Raw genomic sequence first — 26,823 nt, forward strand, 5'->3', positions numbered from 1 at the left:
ATTATTTGTGTGTATTAAAAAACACATCAAAGGGTCATGCTAGGTGACATGTTCCTTCATTGCCATGGACACACGTACTGTAGTTTCTTTTGATTCAATCCCAAATAAACCGTCCTGCTGCTGGAAATACTTCGTAGAGCCCCAAATGTGTATTAATCCACAGCTGAAAATAGTCCCCAAAATATGCATTATTTACCCCTGTCTCAGTAATGTTTTCTAAAAACTACGGTGCCCAGCTGTTTTAGGAAATTATTTAGCCTCATTAAATACTTCTATATATACATTCATGACCCACTTTTAAAGACTTACATTTTCAGTGGGAAGACAGGGTTCGGAAATCAGTGAGCAATGAGAGACGGACTAAAGTAATGTGGATTAGGTTCCTTTCATAGGATTTGTTGACAATAAGAAAGCCAGCCTTATTCTTTAATGTTGTGCTCTAATCTCTTTTTAACAGTCTGCCTGCCAAATTGCCTGAAATCATTCTGATTTAGATTAGATTTCCTTAATAACATCACTTTTAGCTGTACATAAACCACTCCAAGATCTTATTGGAAAATGAAAATAAAATAATTCGTGTAATCACGAAATAATTACATCACTGAAAGACGTGACAAACATGAACATCTGTAATCCACTGCAATACACCAGGCCTGCAAGAAATTCTTCTGCATTTAAAAATGTGTGGTTGTTGTTGACACAATGACTGAAATTGAATTCTGTGGTATGTTTTGAGGCTTTAGTGGCACCTTATTGGGCAGCATTATATTGAGGGGTGTTAATAATATTTTGTCCACCTCATTTACATACATGGAGTAGTAAAAATGTTATAAACACCTGAAAATATAATTCAGTCCAATACAACAATACCATGAACTCAAATAAGCAGGGTGTAATCGACACCTCTGTGTCAACAACGATTAAAACTTGTTTCCTAAGTATTTACCTTTTTTAGGGCTGTTGTACTGCATGTTCTGTTTTTGTGCTGACTCAGTGTGTGTGTACACAGTGCGATCAAGCACATGGTTATTATATATTTGTCCCAGGAACAAAGACCAGTTGTATTTTATCTAAACGTGAATGTTGATTTTCATGATAAAGGAGTCGGATTCAAGTGGAGAAGAAGCTGCTGCCACGATCATCGTCGTGCACCAAGAGGAGTTTGAATGCCCGCATCAAACAGCTGAAATATCAACGCAAACAGACCTGAAAATTGAAGCGGATATTTCAACGCAAACTAGTGATGACCGTGATTCAACCACTTATACTGGAAGCCCAATAGAAGAGGTCGTCGTGATGGAGACGGCAACAACTGAAGAACATTCACTGAGTGAATCTGTTGTTGTCATTGCAGAGGAGGTTGTTGAAGACACTACATATGAGGAACCCTTAGACAACCAGACAGCTGGGATCATCATCACAGAGGAGGTCAACATAGAGAACAATGTGTATGAGAATATAGTGTTCATAGCGGAGAGGGTGGAAGTTACTGACAATTTTGAAATAAGCCAAATCAAAAACTACAATCCTGAGGAAGAGAGCATTAATGGGCCTGAGGAAATTGAGCAAGAAATCACCAAAGAACCAGAATCAAACCCAAACAAATCGATTATAGTAGATGAAATATCTGCAGAGGAAAATGTGATTGAGGAAAATGTGCCATTGGAGGTGTCTTTCAGCCTTCCCAAAGTGGTGGCAGATTGTATTGAGGCAGTTTTCTCCTCTGTTTCTGAATCCAGTGACTATACTGCTGTAAACACATCAGAGCCACGAGTGGAAGAAGTAATTACTGAAGACAACAGTGAAAGAGCTGGAGACATGTCAGCTGATGCAGCGCTGATTGAAACCGCTGAACCTGAGCCTAATGCTGTCACCCCTGAGGCCGGTGAAGCAAATGGCGTTCAGTCCCTAGACGCAGAGCCAGTGACTAAGGTGATAGAAACAATCTTTGAGGTTATTTATGAGGAGCCAAATGCTACACCTGGAGACCAAGACATGCCTGTAAAGGAACCTTCTGTTCCTCTTGAGACAGAAATTCTAGTTAAGATGGAATCCGCCCATGAAGAGGTCGCCGCCGATGATGCTGTTGCAGTTGAGGATGTACCAGAAAAACTCAGCCCTGTGTCTGATGATGAACCTTCAAAATCAGAAAATCAGATTATCACCATGGAGGAACTTCCTGAAGTTAGTTTAATGTCTCCTGATGATGAAATTCAAATCGAGCTTCAGTCTATTCCTGAAATTATTGTTACAGAAGTTGATGTCGATGAAGATGTGATAGCTGATGTGGCACCCAAGACAGTTGAAGAATCAGAAGTCAGTTTTGCTATTGTCAAAGAAGATGCTGAGGTGTTACTGGAGGCAGCAATTGATGCCCTCTGTCTAGAACTTGAACCCAGTGCCATCACTCCTTTGGAGTCTGCAGCAGATAATACCAGCCCTCTGGAAGAAGAGGTTTTTGTTGCAACATTTTTTGTGCCTCTCTCTGCAGAACAAGAAGCAAGCTTTACTATTCCAGAAGAGCCTGTGGAAGAGACAATTATCCCATCAAAAGATGAGATAGTTGCTGAGAAGATGAAGGAAGAAGCTATACAAGCTTTATTAAATGAATTTGAAGCAGTGCCACAAAGTGTTAACAAAGATACCGCTGTCCAAGAAACATCTACTGAAGGAGAAGTTGCCATTTTGGAGGAAACTGTGGAAGAAAGTGACATGGCAGAAGAAAAAGCTGAAGTATCTGATGATGAGCCACCAACAGAATTCACAGAGGAACCTGTGGAAGAGACAATTATCCCATCCAAAGATGAGATTGTTGCTGAAGAGATGAAGAAAGAAGCTATACAAGCTTTATCAAATGAATTTGAAGCAGTGCCACAAAGTGTTAACAAAGATATTGCTGTCCAAGAAACATCTACTGAAGGAGAAATTACCATTTTGGCAGAACTTGTGGAAGAAAGTGATGTGACAGGAGAAAAAGTTGAAGTATCTGAAGATGAGCCACCAACAAAAGTCACAGAGGAGCCTGTGGAAGAGACAATTATCCCATCCAAAGATGAGATTGTTGCTGAAGAGATGAATAAAGAAGCTATACAAGCTTTATCAAGTGAATTTAAAGCAGTGCCACAAAGTGTTAACAAAGATACCGCTGTCCAAGAAACATCTACTGAAGGAGAAATTACCATTTTGGCAGAACTTGTGGAAGAAAGTGACATGGCAGAAGAAAAAGCTGAAGTATCTGATGAGGAGCCACCAACAAAAGTCACAGAGGAGCCTGTGGAAGAGACAATTATCCCATCCAAAGATGAGATTGTTGCTGAAGAGATGAATAAAGAAGCTATACAAGCTTTATCAAGTGAATTTGAAGCAGTGCCACAAAGTGTTAACAAAGATACCCCTGTCCAAGAAACATCGACTGAAGGAGAAGTTGCCATTTCAGAGGACCCTGTGGAAGAAAATGATGTGACAGAAGAAAAAATTGAAGTATCTGAAGATGAGCTGCCAACAGAAGTCACAGAAGAGCCTGTGGAAGAGACAATTATCCCATCCAAAGATGAAACAGTTGCTGAAGAGATGAAGGAAGAAGCTATACAAGCTTTATCAAATGAATTTGAAGCAGTGCCACAAAGTGTTGATGAAGATATCGCTGTCCAAGAAACATCTACTGAAGGAGAAGTTGCCATTTTGGAGGAACCTATGGAAGAAAGTGACGTGGCAGAAGAAAAAACTGAAGATGAGCCACTGACAGAAGCCACAGAGGAGCCTGAAGAACTCAGAGAAGAGAATGTCGCCGCAGCTGAAGTGCTGTTAGAAGATGCTGATGAAGAGAGAGTTACTCCATCTGTGGTTGCTCTGGAAATCTTGGAATCTAGCCCTGTCATTTCTGAAGAGGCTCTGGAGGAGAGTGTGAGCTCTCTCGAGCAACAACCAAAAGGTGGCGTGCGAGTTGTAATCCTCAAGACAACTGAAGACTTTACAGAAGAGATAATACATGAAACAGATCATTCTAGAGATGTTTCAGCTGCAGTTGCGGATAACACTGAAGATTCTCAAGTTGCTGCTTTAGATGAGTCTATGGCAGCATGTATTGAGGCCATTGTAGAGAAAATAATTACAGAGGATGTTGTTGAAGCCGAACGCAACCCTGTGACCTCAGAGGATGTAGCACCAGAGATCGTCACAGATGCTGAACAGAAGGCAGAGGATGAATCAAGTGTGAACACAACAGTCCCAAGTCCAAACCATTGGGAGAACATGGAAGCTGTACTTGTTAAGTTGCAGTTAGCATGTGCATCAGTTGTTGAAGAATCAGCATATAAGCTAAGTGGTTTAGTGATATCTTCACAGGGATATAGTATTTATGTTACCATCCATGTGGCTCCAAAGATGGAGCAGCAGTGAAATGTTACAGTTTTTGTTATGAAAAATATTGGTCTACCTCACGTTACATGTGTTTAATGGTTTGTGATTGCATTGGATTGTAAAATGATTTCTGTTTTGTAATAAAGCTGAGAGCCTGTTCTGTATATATCATCATCACAAAGCTCACATTTTCAAGTGCTGAAACATTTTCCAATAAAATAAAAAACGAAAACACTGAATTTACAGATTACATTTCTTCTTTATTCATGACTTTAAAAAAATGAAATACTTGTGACTTAATATAACGTCAAAAAGGAATATATACAAAACAATAAATGAATATTCACACCGAAGCAAACTCTGAATAGATTCACCAAAATAAACTCAAAATCAAGGTTAGTCAGTTGAGTATTTTAAAGATATTCACCATCTGGACACAGCAAGGTATTTGAGTTTTCCTGACATTTCTCAGGGCATAACTCTCAGACATTGTTGAATATCAATGAGTGAGGGGTGGGACACACACATTAATAAAAGGGTGATTGTTGACAATGCCCCGAGTAGGCTGAGGCATGGTTGGAATTGCGCTCCCATCTCAATGCTGCGATTAAGACACTCACTGCTTGCATATCAGCTCCACCGCTCTAACCTAATTCTCAAAGACTAATTCTTTTGTGATGGTGTATAGGAGGCAGAAAACCTAAAGCAAGAATCAGAATCATTAAAGGAGCCAGAAAGTGCGACTCTAGACCCCGGTCCAGAGGAAGAAAAAGCTCCTGAGACTGACGACGGAAACAGTCAGCCTGTGGAAAAGCAAGAGGAGAGTAAACCAGAAGAGAATCCAGTTATGAACTTCTTCAGAACACTAGTAAGTGACACATTTTGAGTAAATGAAATTAAGAGTGGTTTATTTCTTATTGCTTCTCTTGTAAAATTAGAGTGTCATTGCTGCTTGGAAAAATTTAATTAGAGAATTGCTATAATCAAAAGTAAAAATAAATCCGCTCTTGTTATCTCCAACTATTACTGAAGGCAAACAGCTGCTCAAACAACAAACAGCTGAATGGAGTTAATGCGTGTGCTAATTATTGTTTAAAGCCTCACTGAGGCCAAGATGTTTGGTAATTTGCCTGATAAAGTGGAGATCAGGGATAATTAATTAGACTTCAGCAGTGGAGATGTGTATAAATGTGACTGGTCTGTTTGTGATTCCTCTTATTCTGCGTGGAGGCATGCAAAAAGATGAGATTGTCAAAAGGGGGGTTTAATGGCAGTAAAGGTGTCCATAACAAATTCTGCTGTGATGACAGTGCTTAATGCAAAACCTTCAACAAGAAGCTATTGTATTTCCTCTTCATCATGCTGTCTTTTGGACTCATGCCGTTTTAAAGAGTTACCATTGCCCTAGCCCCATGCTAATCAAGTCTTTGAACATGCGGGAATGTGGTGGCCTATTGTTCAACCCATCGTGTGAGCTCACAAGGGAGGCCTGTGCAGTTGGAAGTTGAGATTTGTGAAGATAGAGCGAGGGCAGGCCTACGCCATCTCCGGAGCACAATAGCTGTCACAATGACAGCGCATGTACTGTATGTGCTCTGTCAGGCACCTCAGTGTGGACTCTGTTTGCCTCAGTTAACTTATCATAAAGGCCTATGTTTGCATTCATGAAAGGCGTCTGTTTCATCTAAATAATTATTTTTCTGTTCCTGTTACATCAACTATATCCTCTGATTTTGAACGCTTTATACCGCAGCTTTACTGCCAGCTACATGAAATAACATAATGCTCCATGCCTATACATTTAACATCTGAGGGTTAGGCATTTTGTCTTTACTTAATCAATTAAGAAAAGTTAATTTTCCTTCCCTTGTTACACAGGTGTCTCCCACTAAAACAACCAAAAAGGAAACAGCTACTCCCGATGCCACAAAAGATCAGGTGAACATATGTTCGTGAAGCATTACATCACATATAAAAAATGTTAAATACATAACTCATGCCAGTACCTCCAATGTATTTAATTTGAATGGTTGATATTCTCTCTATTGTATGAGGCTCATATTTATTTTTAAACCTCTATAAGTGAATTCAGTAATGATAGAGATTGACCATCGAACACAGGCTTGGGGTTTGGATTTGGAGATAGTTTTAGCAGATTGTTGTAACTTTCAATTCTGTTTCTTGCTTGAATAGATGGTATTCTTGATTCCATAACAATTAATTTTATTTCTAATGGACCAAAACATCAACGCATACATACTATATGACATATACACAAGCTTTTTGCTTGTCTTTGTTTGCCTCACTTTAACTTCATCTTTCTAACTGCTACCTTTTTTTTTGTTGTTGCCAAATAGTCCGAGAAGGAGAACCAGCCAGCACCAACCACCACTGTGAGCCTATAATGTGTTTTAATTTGTATAACAGAACTTGCAATGCGCTAGAAAGGCACATACTGTACATGGTTGGGTTCTGTTAATTTCCAGAAATAACATTAATCAATCTAACTTTAGTTGTTAATGCTACATTTCCTTGTTTCCTTTGCCTTGTTGCAATTATATGAAAACTTGAAGTTGCTGAATGATGACTACATTGTATTTTTTTACCTAAAATTGCCATTGTATATCCTAAAATTTACTGGATGCACAAAGGTAACTGTGTGGACGGATTACAATATTTTCCAAATCATCATTCTAACTCTCTGCCTCTTGAATAGGTTGCGCAAGTGTCTGAACCACCTGCAGCAGCCAAAGGAATGTCTATCCCACCACCACCTCCTCCAGAGCCACCAAAAATGGAAGTCAAGGGAGAACCGGCTGCCAAACCTGTAAAACCCACACCACAAGAAGAGCCAAAAGCTGCTGCAAAGGAACCCGAGTCCTCAAAAGGAAAATCAGCCAAAGATACTCTGAGCAAATTCTTCCGCCCAAAGGTAAAAAAAACAGCCATAATTGCAGATTGCAAGACGAAATCGCTATTTTACTGGATCATTACTCTATGGACTTTCAGTAAGCGTGTGTGTCAGTGTATCAGATTTATAACGTAGTGTGAAACATACTGTATGTGAATTTGAGGTACTGCTAGGTTTCAAGGCAACCAAAGAAAAGGGTGCTTCGGCAAGTGGAGCCAATGCCTCGGCTAAGACCGCAGCAGTGGTACAGTAGATTATCATATTCTCAAACTGACCATGGCTCATCCTCGTACTAACTGAACAAGAGCTGGTTTGTCTGGAGGTGGCAGAAACTGAAGCATTTGCTGTTTCCCAGTTGGAACCAGCAGCCGTTGCATACAGTAGTGTTTGCCCTGTTTTGAAACTCATGCAGGAGAATTACCAAGGTTTTTGTAGTTCCTCAATTAGACCAGGCATAATAGTGTGACTTTGGTCAAAAGGCTTCACTGAAAAGAAAACCTTAAATCTGCATTACTGTTTCTACCACAGTCCATATTTTCATGATATATCACCAAAATGGCATTAGTGCTTACTTTAAGTTGAAAAATTTGTCTGACATTTTGGGAAATATTCTTTTTTTCGCTTATGTATTTAGATGAGAAGATCAATATTACTCTCAAGTTTGTGCACTATATATGGAGTTGATTAGCTGAGTTTAGCTTAGATTAGCATAAAGAATGGAAGCAGGGAGAAACAACTAACCTGGCACTGTCCAAAATTCACACAAAGATCTACAGCTCACTATGTAACATGTGATATCATGTTTGTTTAATCTAGACGACTGTCTGTTAATTTGTCTTGTCACCACTGTGAGGTTACCAAGCAACCAACGGGCTGCGCCCTACTGCTGGGTGCCAAGATACAGTTACGCCGCAATGTAAAACAACATACATTTCGGTTTGTGTACCAAAGTAAACAAATGAGATACAACCTTTTAATTAGTGACATTTAAAGGCGCCAGTGGGCATATTTGTGAACTTGGGAGGAGAACCAGGTCAGCTGTTTTCCACCTGCTCCCAGTCTTTATGCTAAGCTAAGCTAATTGTCTCCCAGCTCTAGCTTCATACTGTACGCACATACTTGAGGGTGGTATCAATCCTCTCATCTAACACTTGACAAGAAAATTAATAAGCGGTTCCCAAAATGTCAAACTGTGGCTTTAACCGGTTCATATTAGTCCGTATCGCTGCCATGATAACATATTAATCATTTCATAATAAAAGCTTTTCGTGTGTGTGTTTTTTTTAGGACATTTCTTTTCTGTCTTGCTGGCTTTTACTAACAATAAGAATTCCTTCACTGTTCTGCAGACAATCAAGGCGCCACTACAACAAGATGTAGAAGTAGCAGTACAGCAAGTTGTAGAAGTACAGGTAAACCAGAGAGTGTGCTCAATCTTCTCAGTTTTATTCAGGGAATGTTTTATTCATGTATTCTGATGTGAGTGTGAATCTGCATACAAAGGATTTCAGTAGTCATTCAGAAAACCTTTCACCAGCACAGTAGGCCTTAACTTTGAACTGAGTATATACAAACCTTTCAAGGATCACAGCCGTGTTCATAACAGACATGCATTTTACATGTTCATCATAATTTGCATCAGTTCAGAATAAAAAAAACAGTTTCACTCTGTAGGAGACACCAGTGGAGGAGCCAGAGCCAGTTGTAGAAGTCCAGGTAAATCAATGGAGAAATCAATCTTAGGGTTTTGTTTTTTTTAGGGAGTGGAGTATACTTCTGATCCTCTGATTATATCACATCACTGTGTACTAATTTGCATAGCTTTTCTTCTTTTTATATGTTCTGACTCATTTGCATTTGCTCAGAGTGAAAATAAGGTTGAACCTCAGGAGACAGCAGAGGAGGTGGCACAGCCAGTTGTAGAGGAGCAGGTAAATCAGCAGGAAGTGCTCAGGAATATTAATTCTTAATTTTCTTCACTCTACAGACACTTCTGACATGATGTTGTACTAAATGTTACAAATATTATGTTGTTCCACTTTCAATCATTTCAGTAAAAACATACAATCAAGTAAAAACAACAACTCTTTTTAATGTTTTGATTAATCAATTCACTCATTTGTTAAAACATTTAATCACATTGCACCCCATCGCGGTATAATTTCCGTCATGACAAAGGAGTCAGCCCATAATTTATTGCATTTCTTACAGCATTTGAATTGATGGGAGAACAAATAACTTTTCCTTCCCTGCAGATGGTGGAAGAGGCACCACAGCCAGTGGTAGAAGCTGAGGTAAATTAAAGGAATTCGGCATTTTGTGAAATATTGTATGCTTATTTGCTTGCCTGGCTACTGTAGATGAAAAGATTGATACCACTCTCATATGTGTTTGTTATATATGAAGGTACAGCTTAGAGACAGTTAGCTTAGCTTAGCATAAAGAATGGAAATGGGGGGAACAGCTAGCCTTGTTCTGTCTAAAGTCTACCAGCACCTCTAAAGCTCATTGTTTAGCACATTATATTGTATAAAACCACAATTTTTTACTTTTACTCTTTGATTTTCTATGTATTAAACAAACAAGATACAACATGTTAGCTTTAGAGGTGCTGGCAGGCATTTTTTTTAACCTTTGGATGGAGCCACGCTAGCTGTTTCCATCCGTTTCTAGTCTTTATGCTAAGCTAAGCTAAATGTCACTTGTTGGTTCATATTTAACAGACAAATATTGATATGGTGTATCGTGTAACTCTTGGCAAGGAAGCGAATATGCACATTTCCCAGAATGCTGATCTACTCATTTCAATAAGGACAATCTCAGAATCATTCATTTTCCTATTCTCTTCTTTTTTTACAGAAAATACTATCATTAATTTTTGTGCATGATGCTGGGGGTTCTTTATTCTTAATGGGTCAGGTTCTTGTCTTTAACTGATTTTCCTGCCTTACTTGTTTGCTCTGATCCTGGATACTTTTTCTTTCACTTGCAGGTGGCAGCTCTTGCTCTCACTCTTTCAGCTTCATGATGGTGGGCTCCATGTATTTAATTAGTAAATAACTCATGATATGTATTTTCCTCTCTGCTGTTTTGATAAAAAAGAAGGTGGATCCCTCAAAAGCCGGCACTCTGGAGGCGGCTGCGAAGCCAGAACCGCCACCACCTGTTCAAGAAGAAAAGAAACCAGCCTCAAAACCATCCTTCTTTTCTCTCTTCAAACCTAAAGTAAGCACCTATTCACCTAAGCCTTAATAGACCTTAAAAATATCTGAAAATGTCTGTGTATAAAATGTGGTGGACTTACTAAATAGAGAGTAACAGATTAATGTGAATTTGAGGTACTGTTAGACAACATGACCACAAAAATCCAGGCAGCCTCCACAAGTGGAGTTCGGCTCCTCAGGAAAACTACTGGAGTGGTAAATACAGTAAAACTGCCTAATGAGAATAGATGCATTATTAAACAGAGTAATTTCATTAATTACATCTGGTATGGTTTCACCCTTTATTATTGTCTTTGAAAATCATAACAACACATTTCAGTGCTTCTATGATCATCCCTCATAATGCTGCAATCACTAAGACCGATTAAGACCGGATCCTAACAGCAGATGTACGTCTTAATGTCACTTCGAATTTTACATCTGATGTCATCTCAAATCCATCTAATGAGTGGAGCACATAAGACATTGTTATATAACCGCACAGATGCTGTATCCTCAGTTGCTCTAGGACTGGAATAATTGAGCTTTTCATTATGTGCCCTCAACAATTTCAGGCTGCTGAACCCAAGAAGGCGACCCCTGCCCCAGCTGCAGCAGCAGAGGGAGCTCAGACAGTAAAAGCCAAAGAGGAACCAAAAGGAGCAGCCAAGTCATCAGAGGCGGCTGCAGATAACAAACCAGCCTCAGTGGCCTCCCAAGCTGGAGATGATGCAGCCAATGTGCCCAAAAAACTGGAGAAGAGGAACTCCATCCAGCTGTTTTTTAAAGCTCTGGTAAGGAAAACATCACTTTTCCCCAGATATGGTTGAGATGTGGTGCATTTAAAGCATGCACAGTATACTTATTAATCGAGTTACATATTTTTGGAGGCTTGTTTTGAATGGCCCCGTGTATTTGCAATATGTTTCTAGCTTCATGTCCACTAGATGGCAGCAGCAACTAAAGGTGTGGGGCTTTCTTTACTGAAAATAAGAATTGTGTCCTCTGTGTAGCCTGTGTTCACATGACACACATTCCATGCAGTGTTACAAGCAATGCAGTTTAGTGAAATGATACAAGTGAAAAAAGCATAAAGCTTGTTGAAGAGGTACTTTTGCAAAAAAAAAAAGAAAAAAAAAAGAGTTAGACATTGCTTCCCATAACTAGCAAAATGAATAAGGCTTTTATGAGACTCAAACATAAATACATATCAAATGGGTTAGTTCAACTTTAGCATGGATGATATGGCTCTTTAAAAAAAAGAGATAGATACTATAACAAACAAACACTGTCTCCGTTTAAACCGCAGGGTCAGAAACGTCACTCTACAGATGCCGGCGTCCAGACAGAGCCAGTGGTTGTTGCTCCAGCAGCTGAGAAGGCCAAATGAAAACCAAAACCGACACTGACGTTTTCCTGTACAGACTCCCCCCCTCTCTCTTTCTTTCTTGCTCTCACTCAATATTTATCTCTTTCACTCTCATATCCTTCCTTCAACCCCTATTGAATTACTTTAACTACATTTTTTTTTTTGTTTTGTTTTTGTTACTGTTTAGTAGTTACTATATGAAAGGAAAGGTTACTGGAAGGATCAAAGCACGTGAACACTTGTGAGAAAGAGGAACAGTGGTCAGGTAGTTGAACAAGTGCAGGTTTGAAATGGTCTAAGGCCTATTTGATGGCGAGGTTGTTGAGATATATACATATATATATATTTTTAGTCATGCAAATGTCTTGACAAGTATAGCAATGTGAGTGTGAAACTTTTTCTACAGACATTTAATGTGACTTCTCTCTGTTCTTGCAACCTAACAAACTGGGCTTATGCAATACACAGTACCACGCTTTGCTTTTAGCAATTAATTTTGTCTGAAACATTTAAAAAAATACATGTGTCATATCGGTTCTATTTTTTTCAGTTCATGCCAGAAAAAATCATGCAGTTGTGGAAACTCAGAGGTTAATATGAAATGATTTTAAAGTAGGTACTTAAATTTGTATGACACTAAAATTAAAAGCAACAAATAAATCTGTCCTGATAAGAGGAGAATGTTTATATAACACACTGCACTTAAAGATTTTTTTTTTTTAACTTTATGTAAGCTATATATAGACTAGAGCACATTCGTACATATCAAGTGTTTAACAGTCATATATTGGGCCATATGGGAAATTACAATCTTTACTATTCTGTTCTGTGGGGAGCGGATTGTAAGTATTCATGTTAGACATAACAAATGCATCTGGGATGGCAGATTGGTGTCATTGTGCAAATATGTCATCGTGGTACGTTTTGCAGTAGTCATAAATCACATCCGATTAGCTCTTAATTTAATAGCGGCACTTTGTGTCATGTTGTTTTATGGACGTCTTTTGGTGTATTGTGTCTGACATATGTGCAATTAATATCATGCTTTTGTTTGCCTATATGTACGCGTGTATGTGTGACTATACAGCTATCTTGAAGGCAATAAATATGTTCACCATTTGTCTGTTCTTCATCAGTGTGAATTACAATGATGTGAAGAAACTGAATCAAGAATAACTGGGTGTTAACCACAACAACAAAAAATACGCAACTTGTCCAGTTTGGCAACAACTGAATATGACATTCTTTCATCACTGACATTCAAGTTATTTTTATGCATACAGGTTAATGCACTAAACTTGTGAGCTAAGGTGTGTGAGATGAGTCACACTTTGCTATGTTGGGCGTAGAAGTAAACTGTAAGCCTTACTCATCTATGTATTTATTTGTATCACTGACTGACAGGTGACAGTCTGACAGAAACCGTCGCAAAAATAAAAACTGACCGCGCCTCAGGCCGCCATTTGTAACTTTGACAGAGAGATGACTGCCGGACAACACTGCTTGAATACTGATTTACATTTTTAGAGTCCACGAGACATAGCTTAGAGATAAAAGATGTGAAACAAGTTCTAAGGAATTGTATATTTCAGGTAAAGGCGGCCTTCAAATCTTCAACCGTTTATGATGTAATTTCTATGATTGATAGCACAGTGTGATAGCTTTGAAAGGATGTGTTTCAGATAGCGATGTCTGAGACCCACCATTCACCCACCATTAAGTGATGAGTCTTGGCCCCAGAAGGCATAACTCACACTGCTCCTTTGTTGTTGCTGTTGACACACTCTTCTCGCATTACTCTCTGTAATAGGTGTGATCATTTTAAATTGTGCATCAAAGTAATTGCTGTAGCAATGAAGGAGCAAAAGTGAGATATTGCTTGAACAATGTAAGACATTTGGTTCAATGTATGTCCTTTCCCCCTGAAGACTGATTTAAATTAGGATGTAATCTGATATTTTTTGCCAACAATATTGCTTTTATGTGTTAAGAGTTCATGTTCGTTACCAAACATTAACTAAAGTAGTGATGAAACTAGCAGATGGCGCTGGCAGATACAATTTTTTTTTGTTTTTTGTTCGTTTTAATGAGGCAGAAAGCTATGAAATTTTGAAATAACGGTGATATCCTACAAACAAAATGTACTCACACATCATGACAAACATTTAACAACACTATCTTAAAAATGAAGAACTTTGTAAAACCTCACATCAGTTCCTTATGTTTTTACTTCCTCATGCTGTTATTCAGAAATTTGCACAGCCATTTATGCATTTATAGGTGTCCTGGCAGGAATCAGCGCAGACAGAGATAACAGCTGCATGTCCCTACATGCCAGAATTGTGGGCTTTTATTCACAAATGCTTTTTAAAGGGAAGGCATTTCTGTAAAAATTATGAAAACAATCAAATTTCATGAGGGCTGGACAATACAGGCAATAATGAACTGGGTGGCTTACTAAAATGGGAATGGTTATAGGTATGGATTTGACAATGCAAAGACTGTACACTGCACAAGATCTGCTCGACGACCATGTTGCTGCAGTTCATCCCAGGACAATGCATGTGACTGTGTGAATGCACTGAGCTCAGAGGGGGTGGAACAAGGGAACAGTGGGCAGGGAGGCCTGACAGGAGGCCTGCTGTCAGCACTAATGTGCATCACGGCGCTGCTCGCTAGTAACAGGTCTGTTGGGGAAACATTGGGGTGAAACGATTCCAGGAACCAATGAGAAGACACAGTAATCGCTGATTTTGATCTGATAACAAATGAGTGGTGGTGATCTAGCCTCTACGGGACAGTCTCATTCACTTTAGCTAAGGGTGAATCAGCAGGTCCTGCAGGCACAACGTGTGTGTTTGTGTGTTAGGGAGGCATTCTAATGCAGATGTGATTTTGGTTTGGGGTTGGTTTTTTTGTGAGTCTTCTCAGGGGAATGTTACATCCTGCAAGGCATCTTTAGTTTGATACTGGAAATCCCATGAATGGCTACAGCTATTTGAATGTCATTCAAAATTACTGAAACACTCCTGTTGTGTGATATTCAAACATTTGCTTGATATTCAAATCGGTGATGTGATTAAATTTGCATGATGACTGTGTTTTAACCTCAACTGAAAGCTGTATGTTATATGCTGTAAATTATATGATCATTTAAAGAAGAGTTTCAAAATTTTTGAACTCTGTCTTAAAACAATAACACATACAGCATGTACACTCAGTATGATCTGTCCATATTACTTTAAATTTCAGGTTAACCTTTGCAAACTTTATGTGAAACTAAGATGAGGTTCCAGCAGACTGATTTAGTCAAATTAAGTAGATATTTTCTAAAATGACTGTCCTTTTAGCGCAAAAGTCCCTCTTTGTGCTTACACAGAAAGTGTTTCCTTGTTGAGTGGAGGGGTAGTATCTAAAGTGACAGAAAATTTCCACGTGATTTGACTAACTCAGACTGTTGGAGCCTCATACAAACGTCAGATACATTTTTGAATACATTTTTGCATACTACGTGGACTGTGGATATTGTGTACCACCTCTTTCATTGGATGCACATAAGGGAGGCCTCTTTTAATGGCCAGTATGAACAGCAGGAATGATTACAGTATTCAAAATATGGTTTAATGTTCATTTGGTCTTCTGACTATTGTTACAAGACAGGCTTAAAAAAATTATGAACCTTTCCTTTAAGGCAAATGTCCAGTGTGGCTTCTGTTTATATTTTTTTGTACTTTGTTTGGTTCCTGAAAAGTTTGTTGCAAGTAAACAGAAACACAGCAGAGTGCATGGTGAGAAGTTAGGGAGATATAAGTTAGTGAGAATTGTAAAGTGGTGTCTAAAAGATTTTCATGTACTGTTTTTAACGTGCAACATAAACAGTATGACAAAGATAAATATCAGCCAGAACTGATTTGTAAGGTTAAAACATTCATGATAAAAGTGAGTTATCATATTTATGGCATGATTATGAAGATAACAGCCCATAATACTTTAAATTTCAAGTTAATCTCAGACTCAAGGATATTTGGATCTTCAGGATTGTCATGATGAGGTCTATGCTAATAGTAAGTAAATACTTTTAGACAGAGCAAATCTGGCTAAATTTAGGTGTAGTTGTTTCAAAGAAGAAATATTTACATGTATTTTATGTTTGACAGAAAATGAAGGTAACGAGTAACAAGATGAGACATGTTCGTCCTAGTTTTGATAATGAGAGAAACACATACCGTTACTAGAGGATTAATCCGACATCAAACTCAGCCAATCTCACTAATTTGATCAAAACAATAACGGCTTCTCTTCAGTAACTATCTGTATTCACATGTTGGCTCATTTATTTATTTACTTATCATGTTCTTCTTTATTGTATTGTATTTGCTATTACTGGGCAACAAGTGTCCACTTCAAATTCAAACAAACAAATTCTTTGTTTCTTTTGTTTGTAACTATGTCCATATACTTCCTTGAGGAGTCACCATGGAATAAAGAAAAGTTTAAAAAAAAGAAAGAAAAAGGTTTAAAAGTCAAAAGAGAGCAGTGCACTAACAGCAGAACAAAGAGCCCCCTCTCTTTTTCCTCAATTTCTCCTCAGGAAAGAAGCAAAATATTTCAAACATGCGCAGAAGTCAGAAAAAGTTGCACTGAGGAATGCTTGCGCTGACTGATAAAATTTCTTTGAAGATCAACAACACAACAGCCGGTTGCATTGAATAAACATTACAAACAGTCTATGGGTGAGAGAGGAGATTATATATTATCAGTGTCTTTCAGGAGTGACACCAGGATTATGAAAGAAGCCAGGCTGTGAATCCGGAGGAGAACAATGCAGTCAGCTGCTCCTGACACGTCAAGACAAAAACAAGCCACCACAGTCTTTCCCCATCCGTTGATCCAATTCTTATCAGGGTGTCTGTCTACTGAATACATAATTATTCATTCAAACATTCGGTTTTTCAAAGATCTTGCTTTATCTTTAATTAGAATTCACTGCTTTGGGTTTAGTGCTGAATGTATACATGTGTGTGTTTTTTTTTTTTATTTGTAAATGGAGACAATTCATTTGGAGGATTTTAGGAGAGGAATTACATTAGCATAAAGTCAAACAATAGGACAAAGTTAATTAAATCATTTAAAAGAAGTAAACAATGTTTACCCACTTGTTGCTGTCATTACCACTACAGAGGATGCATGCTAATTAAATAACTGCAATAGAAACTGATTAAAGAAATATTTGTCTAGTTACACAAAAAAATCTAACATCACCTCCGGAGAGTGGGCTTCTCATGGTACATCATCTCTGGGTTATTGCATGATCCTGAGGCATCATACTGCTGTTCCAGATTGATAGCCTTTCACAGAGCCTTTGTGGCCACAGAACAATAGGAAATGAGCGGGAGGCCTCGATGTGTCACATGTGGTGCCTTTGATTAACATACTAGACTTGTTTGTGTAACAGGATCTCGGGGTGAGGCAAGAATACCAAAAAGTGAATCAAAGTATTGCAGGGGGTATATAAAATGTTTTCATTTAGTGCAGCACTTGTAAGTGATTGAGGTCTTACTAATGCAAAACAGGATCTCTTGTCTTGTATTGCAGGCGCTCAGAGACAGGCACGTGGCCTATTTTAAAACTACGGCCCGACCAATAGATTGAGATTTGATAAGATAAGATAAACATTGTTCTTTAGTATGTGTAAAATACTTGCTCCTGTCTTAGCTTATGTCTAATATGTGAAAGGCTTATGATCTCTTTATTGGTGTCTGGCATGCACACAATAATCACATTCACTGCTGTAGCGAAGCATTTTGATGAAGTCTGCTTGCCAAACCTGCAGATCTACTTGCTATTTTATTACAACTCTGTGTTAGTCAGAGCTGTTTGGTGACAACAATGACTCAAAACGGCTTTCAATATATAGATAAAACAGTGTGATAACCTATAAAAGAGGGTGTGGGGATAAGGCAACAAGCCAGCCCATAGTGAAAGATGTTTTTTTGCAACTGGAGTCTTCCAGTCTTTGTTCACTGTTCTTTAACTGGGAGTGGTTACTGATAAAGTTTTTTTTTTCTTTCAGACATTGCTGGCATTCAGGGGGGAGACTGGGTGAGTCTCAATAATGATGAGTGTACACTGGAGTCTACTGAATATCTTCATTGATTGTATGATGCATGGCTTTAAGCTAACTATCAATGCCTGGTGTCTCTTTGGGAGGCTGTAAGGGTGGAGGTGGGGCTCTTTTGTTTCTAACCACACATTAGCCACTGTGCTGATGATCTTTATCTCACAAAGATCAGAAGTACTTTTATGGGGTCTTTTGTATCTTTACAGCGTCCATGTCATAATTTAGTATTATCAATAGCATTTCTATTATAGACATTTCCTTTAAAATAAGCTATACAAAGCCCTCTTCCCCCCTCTGAAAGATCAAACAAATAAATTCACATTTGACATTATCATTACATGGCTTCATCAGTTGACATGAGGATCTATTTAGATATGAAAATGGGCTGCTGTGCGTATTGTTTTACGTTTTTTTATATCGTGAAATAGGAAGAACCTGAAATTTCTCATGACTCAACCAACCTGCTTCTGCAAAAACCCTCATGTAACAGTGAAAAAGTTTGAGGCACCCCTCCCCCACCTCCACATGGTAGCTGATGCATGACGTGCGAGCGTGAAAGAAGAAGAAGAAGAAAAAGAAGGAGAAGAAGAAGAAGCAGGGCAACACTTTTAGGTAGGTCCAGAGCAGTATTCCAAATCAAACGGTGTTGTTATGTAGCCGTGTGGCTTTAAAATCAGCACATAAAGTCACTCTGTGGCAGCTTACACACATTAAAGAAGCTTTAGACGCGTTATCAACAAGCCTACTCAAGGTCAGTAAACTGAACAGCCAAAAAATATATAAGTCAACTGTATGACCATGGTAACCTGGGCAATTAACAATACAAATCGGGTCCACATGATGGTGATATTTGATTAAATTAACCATACCTGCTCAAGCAACTGGTAACAACTAGGAGATAGCAAGATGCTTTATAAATATATTAGATATAAATAAACGCATCGCACGTTTTTTTTTTTTTTTTTTTTATTGACATACGAGTTCAGTCAGATTATGTGGACTAATCCTTTTCTGTTACTCGTGACCACGTGACTGCCCTATGGGTTTTTTGGGGGCTGTCGTGCACGCGCTTCCATCTTCCCCTTGAGAATCGTTGAGGGGGGGGGGAGCGCGCGCACCCTCAGAGCTCAACAGCTGCACAGTGAGGACTCGCCAAGTAGAACAAATATGATGATTCACATTCAAACAATTGAATAGGTGAGCTGTCCGCCAGCAGCCGACGCGTTGTGTGCGTGCGTGCCTGTGTGTGTGTGTGTGTATGTATGTGTGTGTATGTATGTGTGTGAGTGAGTGAGGAAAATGAAGAAGCAACTCAACACACAAGTAGCCTCGCTCACTTGAACTCACTCGCTCGCAGTGTCAGTATCATTATTAATCCGGAAATTCACAGTTGGTAGGTATTGTTGGTGAGTTTCTACAGTTTGGTCGAAGTCAGAGACAACAGAAAAGTGTTAAGTTTGCTAACGTTAGTGTCGTTAGAATGACCCTGCGTGGAGTTCACGGCTTAACTTAACCATAACTTGGCGACGGTAGCTTATCGTTAAGTTACTTATCTGGGGGTTCAGTTTTGTAACTGGCGTTAAAACAAAACAATAAGCAACAACGTAAGTACACACGGTGTGGTTAATGTTGGTTTGTACCAATCTGTTGCCATTAAAAATGATCGTAGTCGGAAGTTGTTTGCAGTTGAGTTAGCTAAATTAAGCTTTTTTTAATGATTTGGAGCGTTCCCAATCACAGTTAACGCCAACATCAATAACGTTAACATGATCGATATTGATTTGTTTCGTTTTAAAAAAGGAAAAAAAAAGCAGCTAATTGTTCCCGATCCACTTATTAAGCATATATAGAAATGTAATAGCCATTTCGTTAAATAGATTTTCGACTTTGGTGAAGTTATATCTGTTAACTGATAACGTTGTTCATCCCCTCGCGAGTAACTTAACGTTAATGATCTTAACGAGTGCTTGAATAACAAGGTGGCTAACGTTAACGCTGCCTCACACAAAGCATGTGTGTGGTTTAAAAAAAAAAAAAATCACTCTGAGTCATTAAAGACAGTTGCCTTTGCTCACCTGGATTCAGTCAAAAGTACACGCAGGCTAATTAATTATAGCAAGGCAGACAATAAATAGCTAATTGGATAACAGCATCATGAAGTTGTGTTCAAAATATAAAGTTATATTATTGAGGAGAATATAAACTTGCAGTTGGGATATCTCCATGTCAACTACATTGCCTGGTTGTAACACTTTATTGATGATTTGATGTTAATTAATTAATATATTAGGGTAAATTTATATATAATATAGTGATGCAGTGGGCTGGTATGTTTCACTGTTGTCCCCATGTTCACCTGCATTAGCCTTGCAGTCTTAAGCATTTGAACTTGCTGGTCCAGTTACTCCACTCTTGAGCTTCAAACTAGGCGTGTGATTTGAAATTCTTCAACTTTCTATTATTTATGTAAGCGGTTCTTTTATAAATGCTGAAAGTGTTACTTTGATAAAAATACTAAAGATTACCAGTGTACATGTGGAGCACACCATTTAAAGGCTGGACAAGTATGACATCAAAAACTATAGGTTTGATTTTTTTTTTTTTTCTTTCAGGTGTCTGGATGTGTTCAATCTTGTTTAATGACAATCAAACTAAGTCCACAGATAACACGTCTCAACTTTTGATGCGATGAGGAATCAAGATAGTAATAAAATGAGAAGCTTGTTTGTTTGTGCCCAGAAAAAATATTACATTGGTGGTATTTGAATACTGTTTTTATTCAACTGCGGTATATTGTCTTAACATTTAATAATGACTATTGTCATTTACTCATAATTTAAAACAAAGTAGTCCACAAAGGAATCCAATGTTTAAATGTGAAGTGAAATGACAGTATGAATTTATATGTCAATATATGTCTGATTTTTAAACATGTCAAGTCTGTAGTTGATAGCTCACAAACTCAGTGGAGTTATACTTACTAGGAATGCTAAAAAAAAAAAGTTTATGAGCAAGAAAGACATAGTTTTACATGTTTTACCAGTGGCCTCAACATTAAGGAAATGAGTTGTCTGTGCAGTTGATTGCAAAAAAGATACATTTCCTGTTTCAGTGTACGGGAAGACATTTCTCTTTGTGTGGTGAATTTTATCTTGGTTTTGGTAATAGCTACCTGATTCACTTTTGATAATAAGAAAAGCCTAAAGAACTTTTCCCATTGTTTCCAGGTCCCCCAGTAATCTGGACAGTGAGTGCAGCAGTGTTGCTCCACCCCCAGAGGACAATGCCGACTCACTCATTGCTGCCGTTTGTGGAGAGCCCAGATGGACTTGCCCAAGACAGTTTGATTAGTAACAGTGCAAGTATCCCAGGGCCTGGCTCTAGTATGACACCTCACACCACTTACCCAGAGAAAGCCGTGTTGCAATCTGGAGGGAGTGTACCGCTATCTTGTATGTTCTGTGATCAGACTTTCACTCATCAGGAGGAGCTGGGACCCCACGTATTAGCACAGCACCCCACCACTTTCTTTGAACCAGCCGTGCTTCGAGTTGAAGCAGAATTTAGGATCCCAGGAGAGAGAGCCCGACCCAAACCGAGTAGCCTCCCCAATGAAAAAGAGGAGGTTCACAGCTGTATCGTGTGTGGTCAGGTATCACAAGATGCCAGTGAGCTGGAGACCCACATGAGGAAGCACAAGGACTACTTTACTTACTGCTGTAATGTCTGTGGACGGCGGTTTAGAGAGCCATGGTTTCTCAAGAACCACATGAAAATGCATGTAAAACCAGGAGCGAAGAGCAAGGCCCAGCAAGACCTGGAGACCCCGGTCACAGTCAACGGCATCGCCCAAGACCCTGTGTCAGAGCCTGTAGTCACTGCTTACAAAATGTGCATGGTTTGTGGGTTTTTCTTCCCTGACCATGACAGTTTGGCAGAACATAGCAAAGTACATAATCGAGAGGTGGAGCCTGGCAAAGATAAAGACATGGAGAACATGGATGGCACTACTGAATCTCTTGCCAAAGAGACATTTCTACACAGTCTCAATCTTATGCCTTGCCCTACAGGAAATGGTGTGCAACCAGTAAGATCATCAAAATGGATTCCACAGCTAGATCCTTTCAATACATATCAGGCTTGGCAACTTGCTACAAAGGGCAAGATAGCAGTTGGTCCTAATAATACTAAAGATATCGGCCAGGAAGCCAGCACAGACAACGAAGACTGCGGTTCTGATAAGGAGGAGTTGAATAATATTTGGTCCGAAGGCCAAAGAGACAAAGCTATGAAAGAGGTTCTTGGGAGAGAGCTCAGGTCTCAGCAACAGACTGTAGCAGACAACCCAGAGCCACAGCGCAGGTCTCTGATGCAAAAAAATAAGGACAAAGAAAGGCCAACCACTTGTGAGGAATGTCAGAGAACGTTCAGGACCTACCACCAGTTAGTTCTCCACTCCAGGGTGCACAAGCGTGAAAGAGGTGGCGAAGAAAGCCCAACTTCGTCTGTCGAAGGGAAGTTGTCAAGAGCAGGCTCACTGGATCATGCAGAGGAAGGCTCGGAGGAGGGCTTTGAGGAAGCAGCAATGACAGAAAACCTGGGTTCAGGTAAATTTAGGGCATTACATGTTCATGCTTCACTCATACTGCCTCTATTGTTGTTGAGGAATTGTTTCACACAAAGCACTCTGTTGGCAAGTACTCCCTCTGCTGTTGGGAGTGGTGATTACACGTGCATTTTGTGATTTGTATTCTGTTCCTTTTTATTTATTTTATTAAACATTTGTTTGTGTCTGTTTTTAAAGGTGAAGATGGTTTTGATCGATCAAAGGTCAGATCAAAAGAATGCAACTACTGTGGTAAATCATTTCGATCCAGCTATTATCTCACAGTTCATCTGAGGACTCACACAGGTATGTTCAACACATTTGGCTTAGATGATTTATTTATAACTCTGAGACTTTGTGAATTAAGAGAAATTTATTATGTACAGTTGGTCTAATTCTGTGACTGATATTTTGAACTATGCTTATTCTCAACACTCACTGTTTGTATGTATTTTCAGGTGAAAAACCATTCAAGTGTGCTTACTGCAGCTATGCTGCAGCCCAGAAGACTTCACTGAAATATCACCTGGATCGGCGTCACAAGGACAAACCTTTCATGGAGATCCCCAGCAGACCTGTGCCTTTAATGCCCTCTCCGAATGATGGAAAACATGGAAACGACAATGAAAATCCTGCCCCAAATAGATCCAAACTCTGGGTTCCTGCAGTCAGATCATGCACCGATGGAACACCGGAGGACAGATTTGATGGCGTAGGTAGCAAGCTCGGCAAACCACTCGTCCAGATGAATGCTGAGTATGAGAAATTAATTGCTAAGCCTGCTTACTCCCCGATTGATGATGTGCTCATAAAGTGCCCCGTACCTGTTAACCTGAAGATGGAACGGGAGGAGATAAAAGACGAGAACTCTGAGGCCCCATTAAATCTGTCCTTAAAAGTGTCTCTCTCCATCCCCGCCAGTGCAGAACCCAGAAGCGCATTAATCCCAATTGCCTGTTCGTTTTGTGCATATAAAACCATCTACCCAGAGGTCCTGATTATGCACAAAAAGCTGAATCATAAAGACAAGTCAGACAGTACAAAAAAGAATGGATTTGGAGGCAGTTCAAAACAAAAGCGTTTCACAGGCTGCCCCCCCGCACTCGAAGGGAAAGATGTCACCCCACTTCCGATGATTGACAGGCGCCACCCACGTCGAACCAAGTCCCCGACCCCTCAACCCGCGAAACCACAAGAAAAGACACCTGTTAACCCACCGAGCGGTCCTAAGCTGTCCCCTATCCAAGCACCCCTACATGACGTCCAGGAGACCCAGCGATATAGACAGAACATTGATTCACATGCCAGTCAGGAATCCTCCAGGTATACGGAGCTCATGAGGAAATCCAACACAGGCAGCAGCACCAGCAAGTATGTAATGGACAGACCAGCTCCCCCAGACAGAGCGGGAATTGGTGAGAGGAGTTACCCAGCGAGAAGTGGTGTCATTTGGCACTCAGATGCTGCCAGGCTGTGCTTGTCAAGCCAATTCGGGAGTCTCCCCCAGATTGATTTCGGCGAACCTTCCAGTAAGAGATTAAAGTACTCGCTAGCTACAGGCAGAGAAGCTGACAGTGGTGAGAAACCTGGCTTCAGAGGACCAGCAGGGGACGGATCCAACAGGCTGCTCATCTCAGGGAGAAGCGTGAAAACCACATCGCAAGGGCCGTGTCCATCCACAGCGTCAGAGGCTTTGGGCTCCGTGAAGAGTACATCTACAGCTATCGGAGGAGTTTTGGACACTGACTGGAGCATGATGAACCTTCTGCGCTCCTACACACCCAATGACCTGGCGTCTCTCTATCACAGCACACCACCTAACCCCAGTCATGGAGGACTGGCCAACCCAAGAGCAGGTACGTATTAGGCTAGCTGGTTCAGGGAAGGTGCATACAGGCTACTTTATATCGACATATTCTAGCTTTTTTTTTATTTAGATTTAACATAAAAGGATTTTTTTCTCAGGGGGCAGAACTGTGCTGTACCAACACTTACCCACTCTGCCCACCCTGCAGAGGAGAGACCCCTCAGGCTCATTCCCTAATCAACGCTATGGGACCACTGATAAAACTACCTAAAGTGGCACCGAGGTAAAAACTTGAAAAACATTTAAAAGTACATACAGTAGGACTTCCTCTTTTTTTTTTTTTTTTGATTTTCAAACCTTACCACAGATCTTTGAAAAGTTTTACCCGGTACTTGATATAAATGAATCAAGTTCATATTTGAAAATATATGAAGTTTTATTTTTTATTTTTTTCCTCTCTCTAGATTTGAACTGTGCTGCTACCTTATTTCGGAGAACTTCTTGGAAAATTTGTTTAATGTACAGTTTCAATAAGAGAGATGGTTTGTGTTGTAAAAGTTTCTCAGTTCCTCTAATTTAATTTTTTTTTCCAGTAGAAGAAAAAGTGTATTGCATACACATTTCAGGGCTCAGGCCTTCAGTTGTACATTCTACTTTTTTTTTTTTTGTTTGTTTTGAATGAAAAGGCGCAGATCATCTCTCTTAGAAAATATTATCCCACTGGTGTGCACTGATATTTTTTTTTTGTCCACTCAGAACTTTCTGCTTAATCCATATTTGACCCACACTAATGTTCAGATCCTGTAAGTGTCTATGACATAACAGTGTATGTGGTAAGTGAGCTTGCGGTAGATAAGAACTGTATTGAGGAAAGACACAAGGAACATGATTTGTGTGAAGAATTGCTGCTCTGTTAATTTACTGTTAATGTGCAGGCAGTAATTAGCACTACCCTATTATTTTTTTTTTTTCCATTTCCAAAGCACTGAAGGGTGGGGGATTTTCTGTCAAATAACTTGATGGCTTTGGCCCAGTGGTTTACTAACAGGCCACAGCAATAAGTCCTTTTCTGTATGTTGAAGTGGTCTACCTCATGTTGTGCTCTAGACACTGTTATTTTTTTTTGTAAAGCTGCTGTAGCCATCATGTTAGCTGAGCCCGTATTCCTAGTTCTCTATCGACTAGAGGGACAGATGTTTTGAGTTGGAGTAGTATAACTAGGTGGGCATGTGTTTGTCAGGCACCACATAAAATACAAGCTCATCTGGTGACACAGAACAACTACAGCTGAGGCCGTATCAACTTATGGCACATGATTAACTAACACAATTTTGGATTGTGGATTTCTTTGATATGCACAGTATTTACAAGCCCAGTTTTAAACACACAACAGATTTTGTGTTTGTCCTTTTTTTTTTTTTTGAAGTGGTAATGGCTATCATCTGCTTTAGCGGTTCATCAAATCCATAAGCTGTAAAAAAAAAAAAGTACCAACTGTCATGGAGTTTCTGTTTGTGTTAAATAGTCACGCTGTGTTATTCTACTGCGCATCTAGTTACCGTTCAGGAGTTTGCTTTTACTATGCAGAGTCTTGCAAGTGTTAATTTGTGGCAAAAGTGGCAAAAGTTAGTCCCAGCTGGTCATAAAGTGGCCTTTTTTAGATGTATAACTGTTTGGAGGAGAAAAAAAAACAAAAAAACAAAAGCAGCTGTTTATTTAATTGCTCAATTAATTGTACACTGTGAATAAAAAGTCTCAGGTTAACTCCTATTTACAAGCTATTTAGTCTTTTGTGTGATTTAGTTTTTTTGCCACTTTGAAAGGCTTGGGTTAAGTTATTTGTTTTGTTTTGTTTGTTTTGTTTGGTTTGGTTATTCACATTGCATGTACACTTATGTAAAAATGGAAATATTGTTTCAGATTTGTATGACACATTTCAGTAATAAAGTGAGAGGCGAAAGAGCTCGGTGTGGCGTTTGTTGTTAATTCACCGATGGATACCAACCACCTGCAACCTTCATGGTTTCCTCTCTTGAGTGGCACAGAAAACAGATACAGCTGCAGTTTGAGGGCCTTTCCTGTCCTTTGGAAACTGGACATCCGCCAGGCTCAAGACACACATACCTGTAGCTGAAATACTCTTTTGTATTCTCTTCCAACACAGCCATTTGAAAGTGTTGTATCATACCTCCTGCAAAGCTAATATACCTTGATACCAATTTTACCTCTTAAGACTGTAACATGCTTGATAATGCAGTTACATTATTACTATGTCAAAGTAATACTTTGGTATCTTTACTCCTCAACAAGAAACAATGTAGGCTACACATATCAGCCTCATACTTCAATTATAACATGAACAAAAGAAGCAAATAACTTCTTTTCCACACAAAAAAGGATTAATCCTTGGTCTTTCAATCAACAACACAGATTGACCACTAGAGGGC

The 26,823-nt window shown here is 39.3% G+C and overlaps 2 protein-coding genes across 17 annotated transcripts; both read left to right on the forward strand.

The window, feature by feature from the left end:
* Window positions 1-4,880: 4,880 nt before the first annotated feature.
* bcas1 (brain enriched myelin associated protein 1) lies at window positions 4,881-12,961 on the forward strand. Of its 11 annotated transcripts, XM_044352808.1 has the most exons (13): window positions 4,884-5,227; window positions 6,238-6,297; window positions 6,717-6,752; window positions 7,076-7,291; window positions 7,434-7,514; window positions 8,620-8,682; window positions 8,945-8,986; window positions 9,136-9,201; window positions 9,526-9,564; window positions 10,373-10,495; window positions 10,609-10,689; window positions 11,049-11,267; window positions 11,783-12,961. In XM_044352808.1, the coding sequence occupies exons 1-13, from the start codon at window positions 5,207-5,209 to the stop codon at window positions 11,861-11,863; spliced, it is 1,128 nt and encodes a 375-aa protein (XP_044208743.1). In that variant the 5' UTR covers window positions 4,884-5,206; the 3' UTR covers window positions 11,864-12,961. The 11 variants fall into 11 exon arrangements, with proteins under 11 accessions (XP_044208749.1, XP_044208743.1, XP_044208745.1 ...); XM_044352814.1 differs by lacking the exon at window positions 10,609-10,689 and having other exon boundaries at window positions 4,881-5,227; XM_044352810.1 differs by lacking the exon at window positions 9,526-9,564.
* A 5,473-nt stretch (window positions 12,962-18,434) lies between these two features.
* On the forward strand, window positions 18,435-26,338 carry znf217 (zinc finger protein 217). 6 transcript variants are annotated; one of them, XM_044352519.1, is made up of 6 exons: window positions 18,435-18,575; window positions 21,191-22,570; window positions 22,768-22,875; window positions 23,028-24,425; window positions 24,535-24,659; window positions 24,841-26,338. In XM_044352519.1, exons 1-5 carry the CDS (start codon window positions 18,503-18,505, stop codon window positions 24,645-24,647), a joined length of 3,072 nt encoding a protein of 1,023 aa, XP_044208454.1. In that variant the 5' UTR covers window positions 18,435-18,502; the 3' UTR covers window positions 24,648-24,659; window positions 24,841-26,338. The 6 variants fall into 6 exon arrangements, with proteins under 6 accessions (XP_044208454.1, XP_044208457.1, XP_044208456.1 ...); XM_044352522.1 differs by lacking the exon at window positions 18,435-18,575 and adding an exon at window positions 18,586-18,714; XM_044352521.1 differs by lacking the exon at window positions 18,435-18,575 and adding an exon at window positions 19,050-19,160.
* The last annotated feature ends 485 nt before the right edge of the window (window positions 26,339-26,823 follow it).

This window comes from Thunnus albacares, chromosome 5 (assembly GCF_914725855.1).
Source record: "Thunnus albacares chromosome 5, fThuAlb1.1, whole genome shotgun sequence".
Lineage (NCBI taxonomy): Eukaryota > Metazoa > Chordata > Actinopteri > Scombriformes > Scombridae > Thunnus > Thunnus albacares.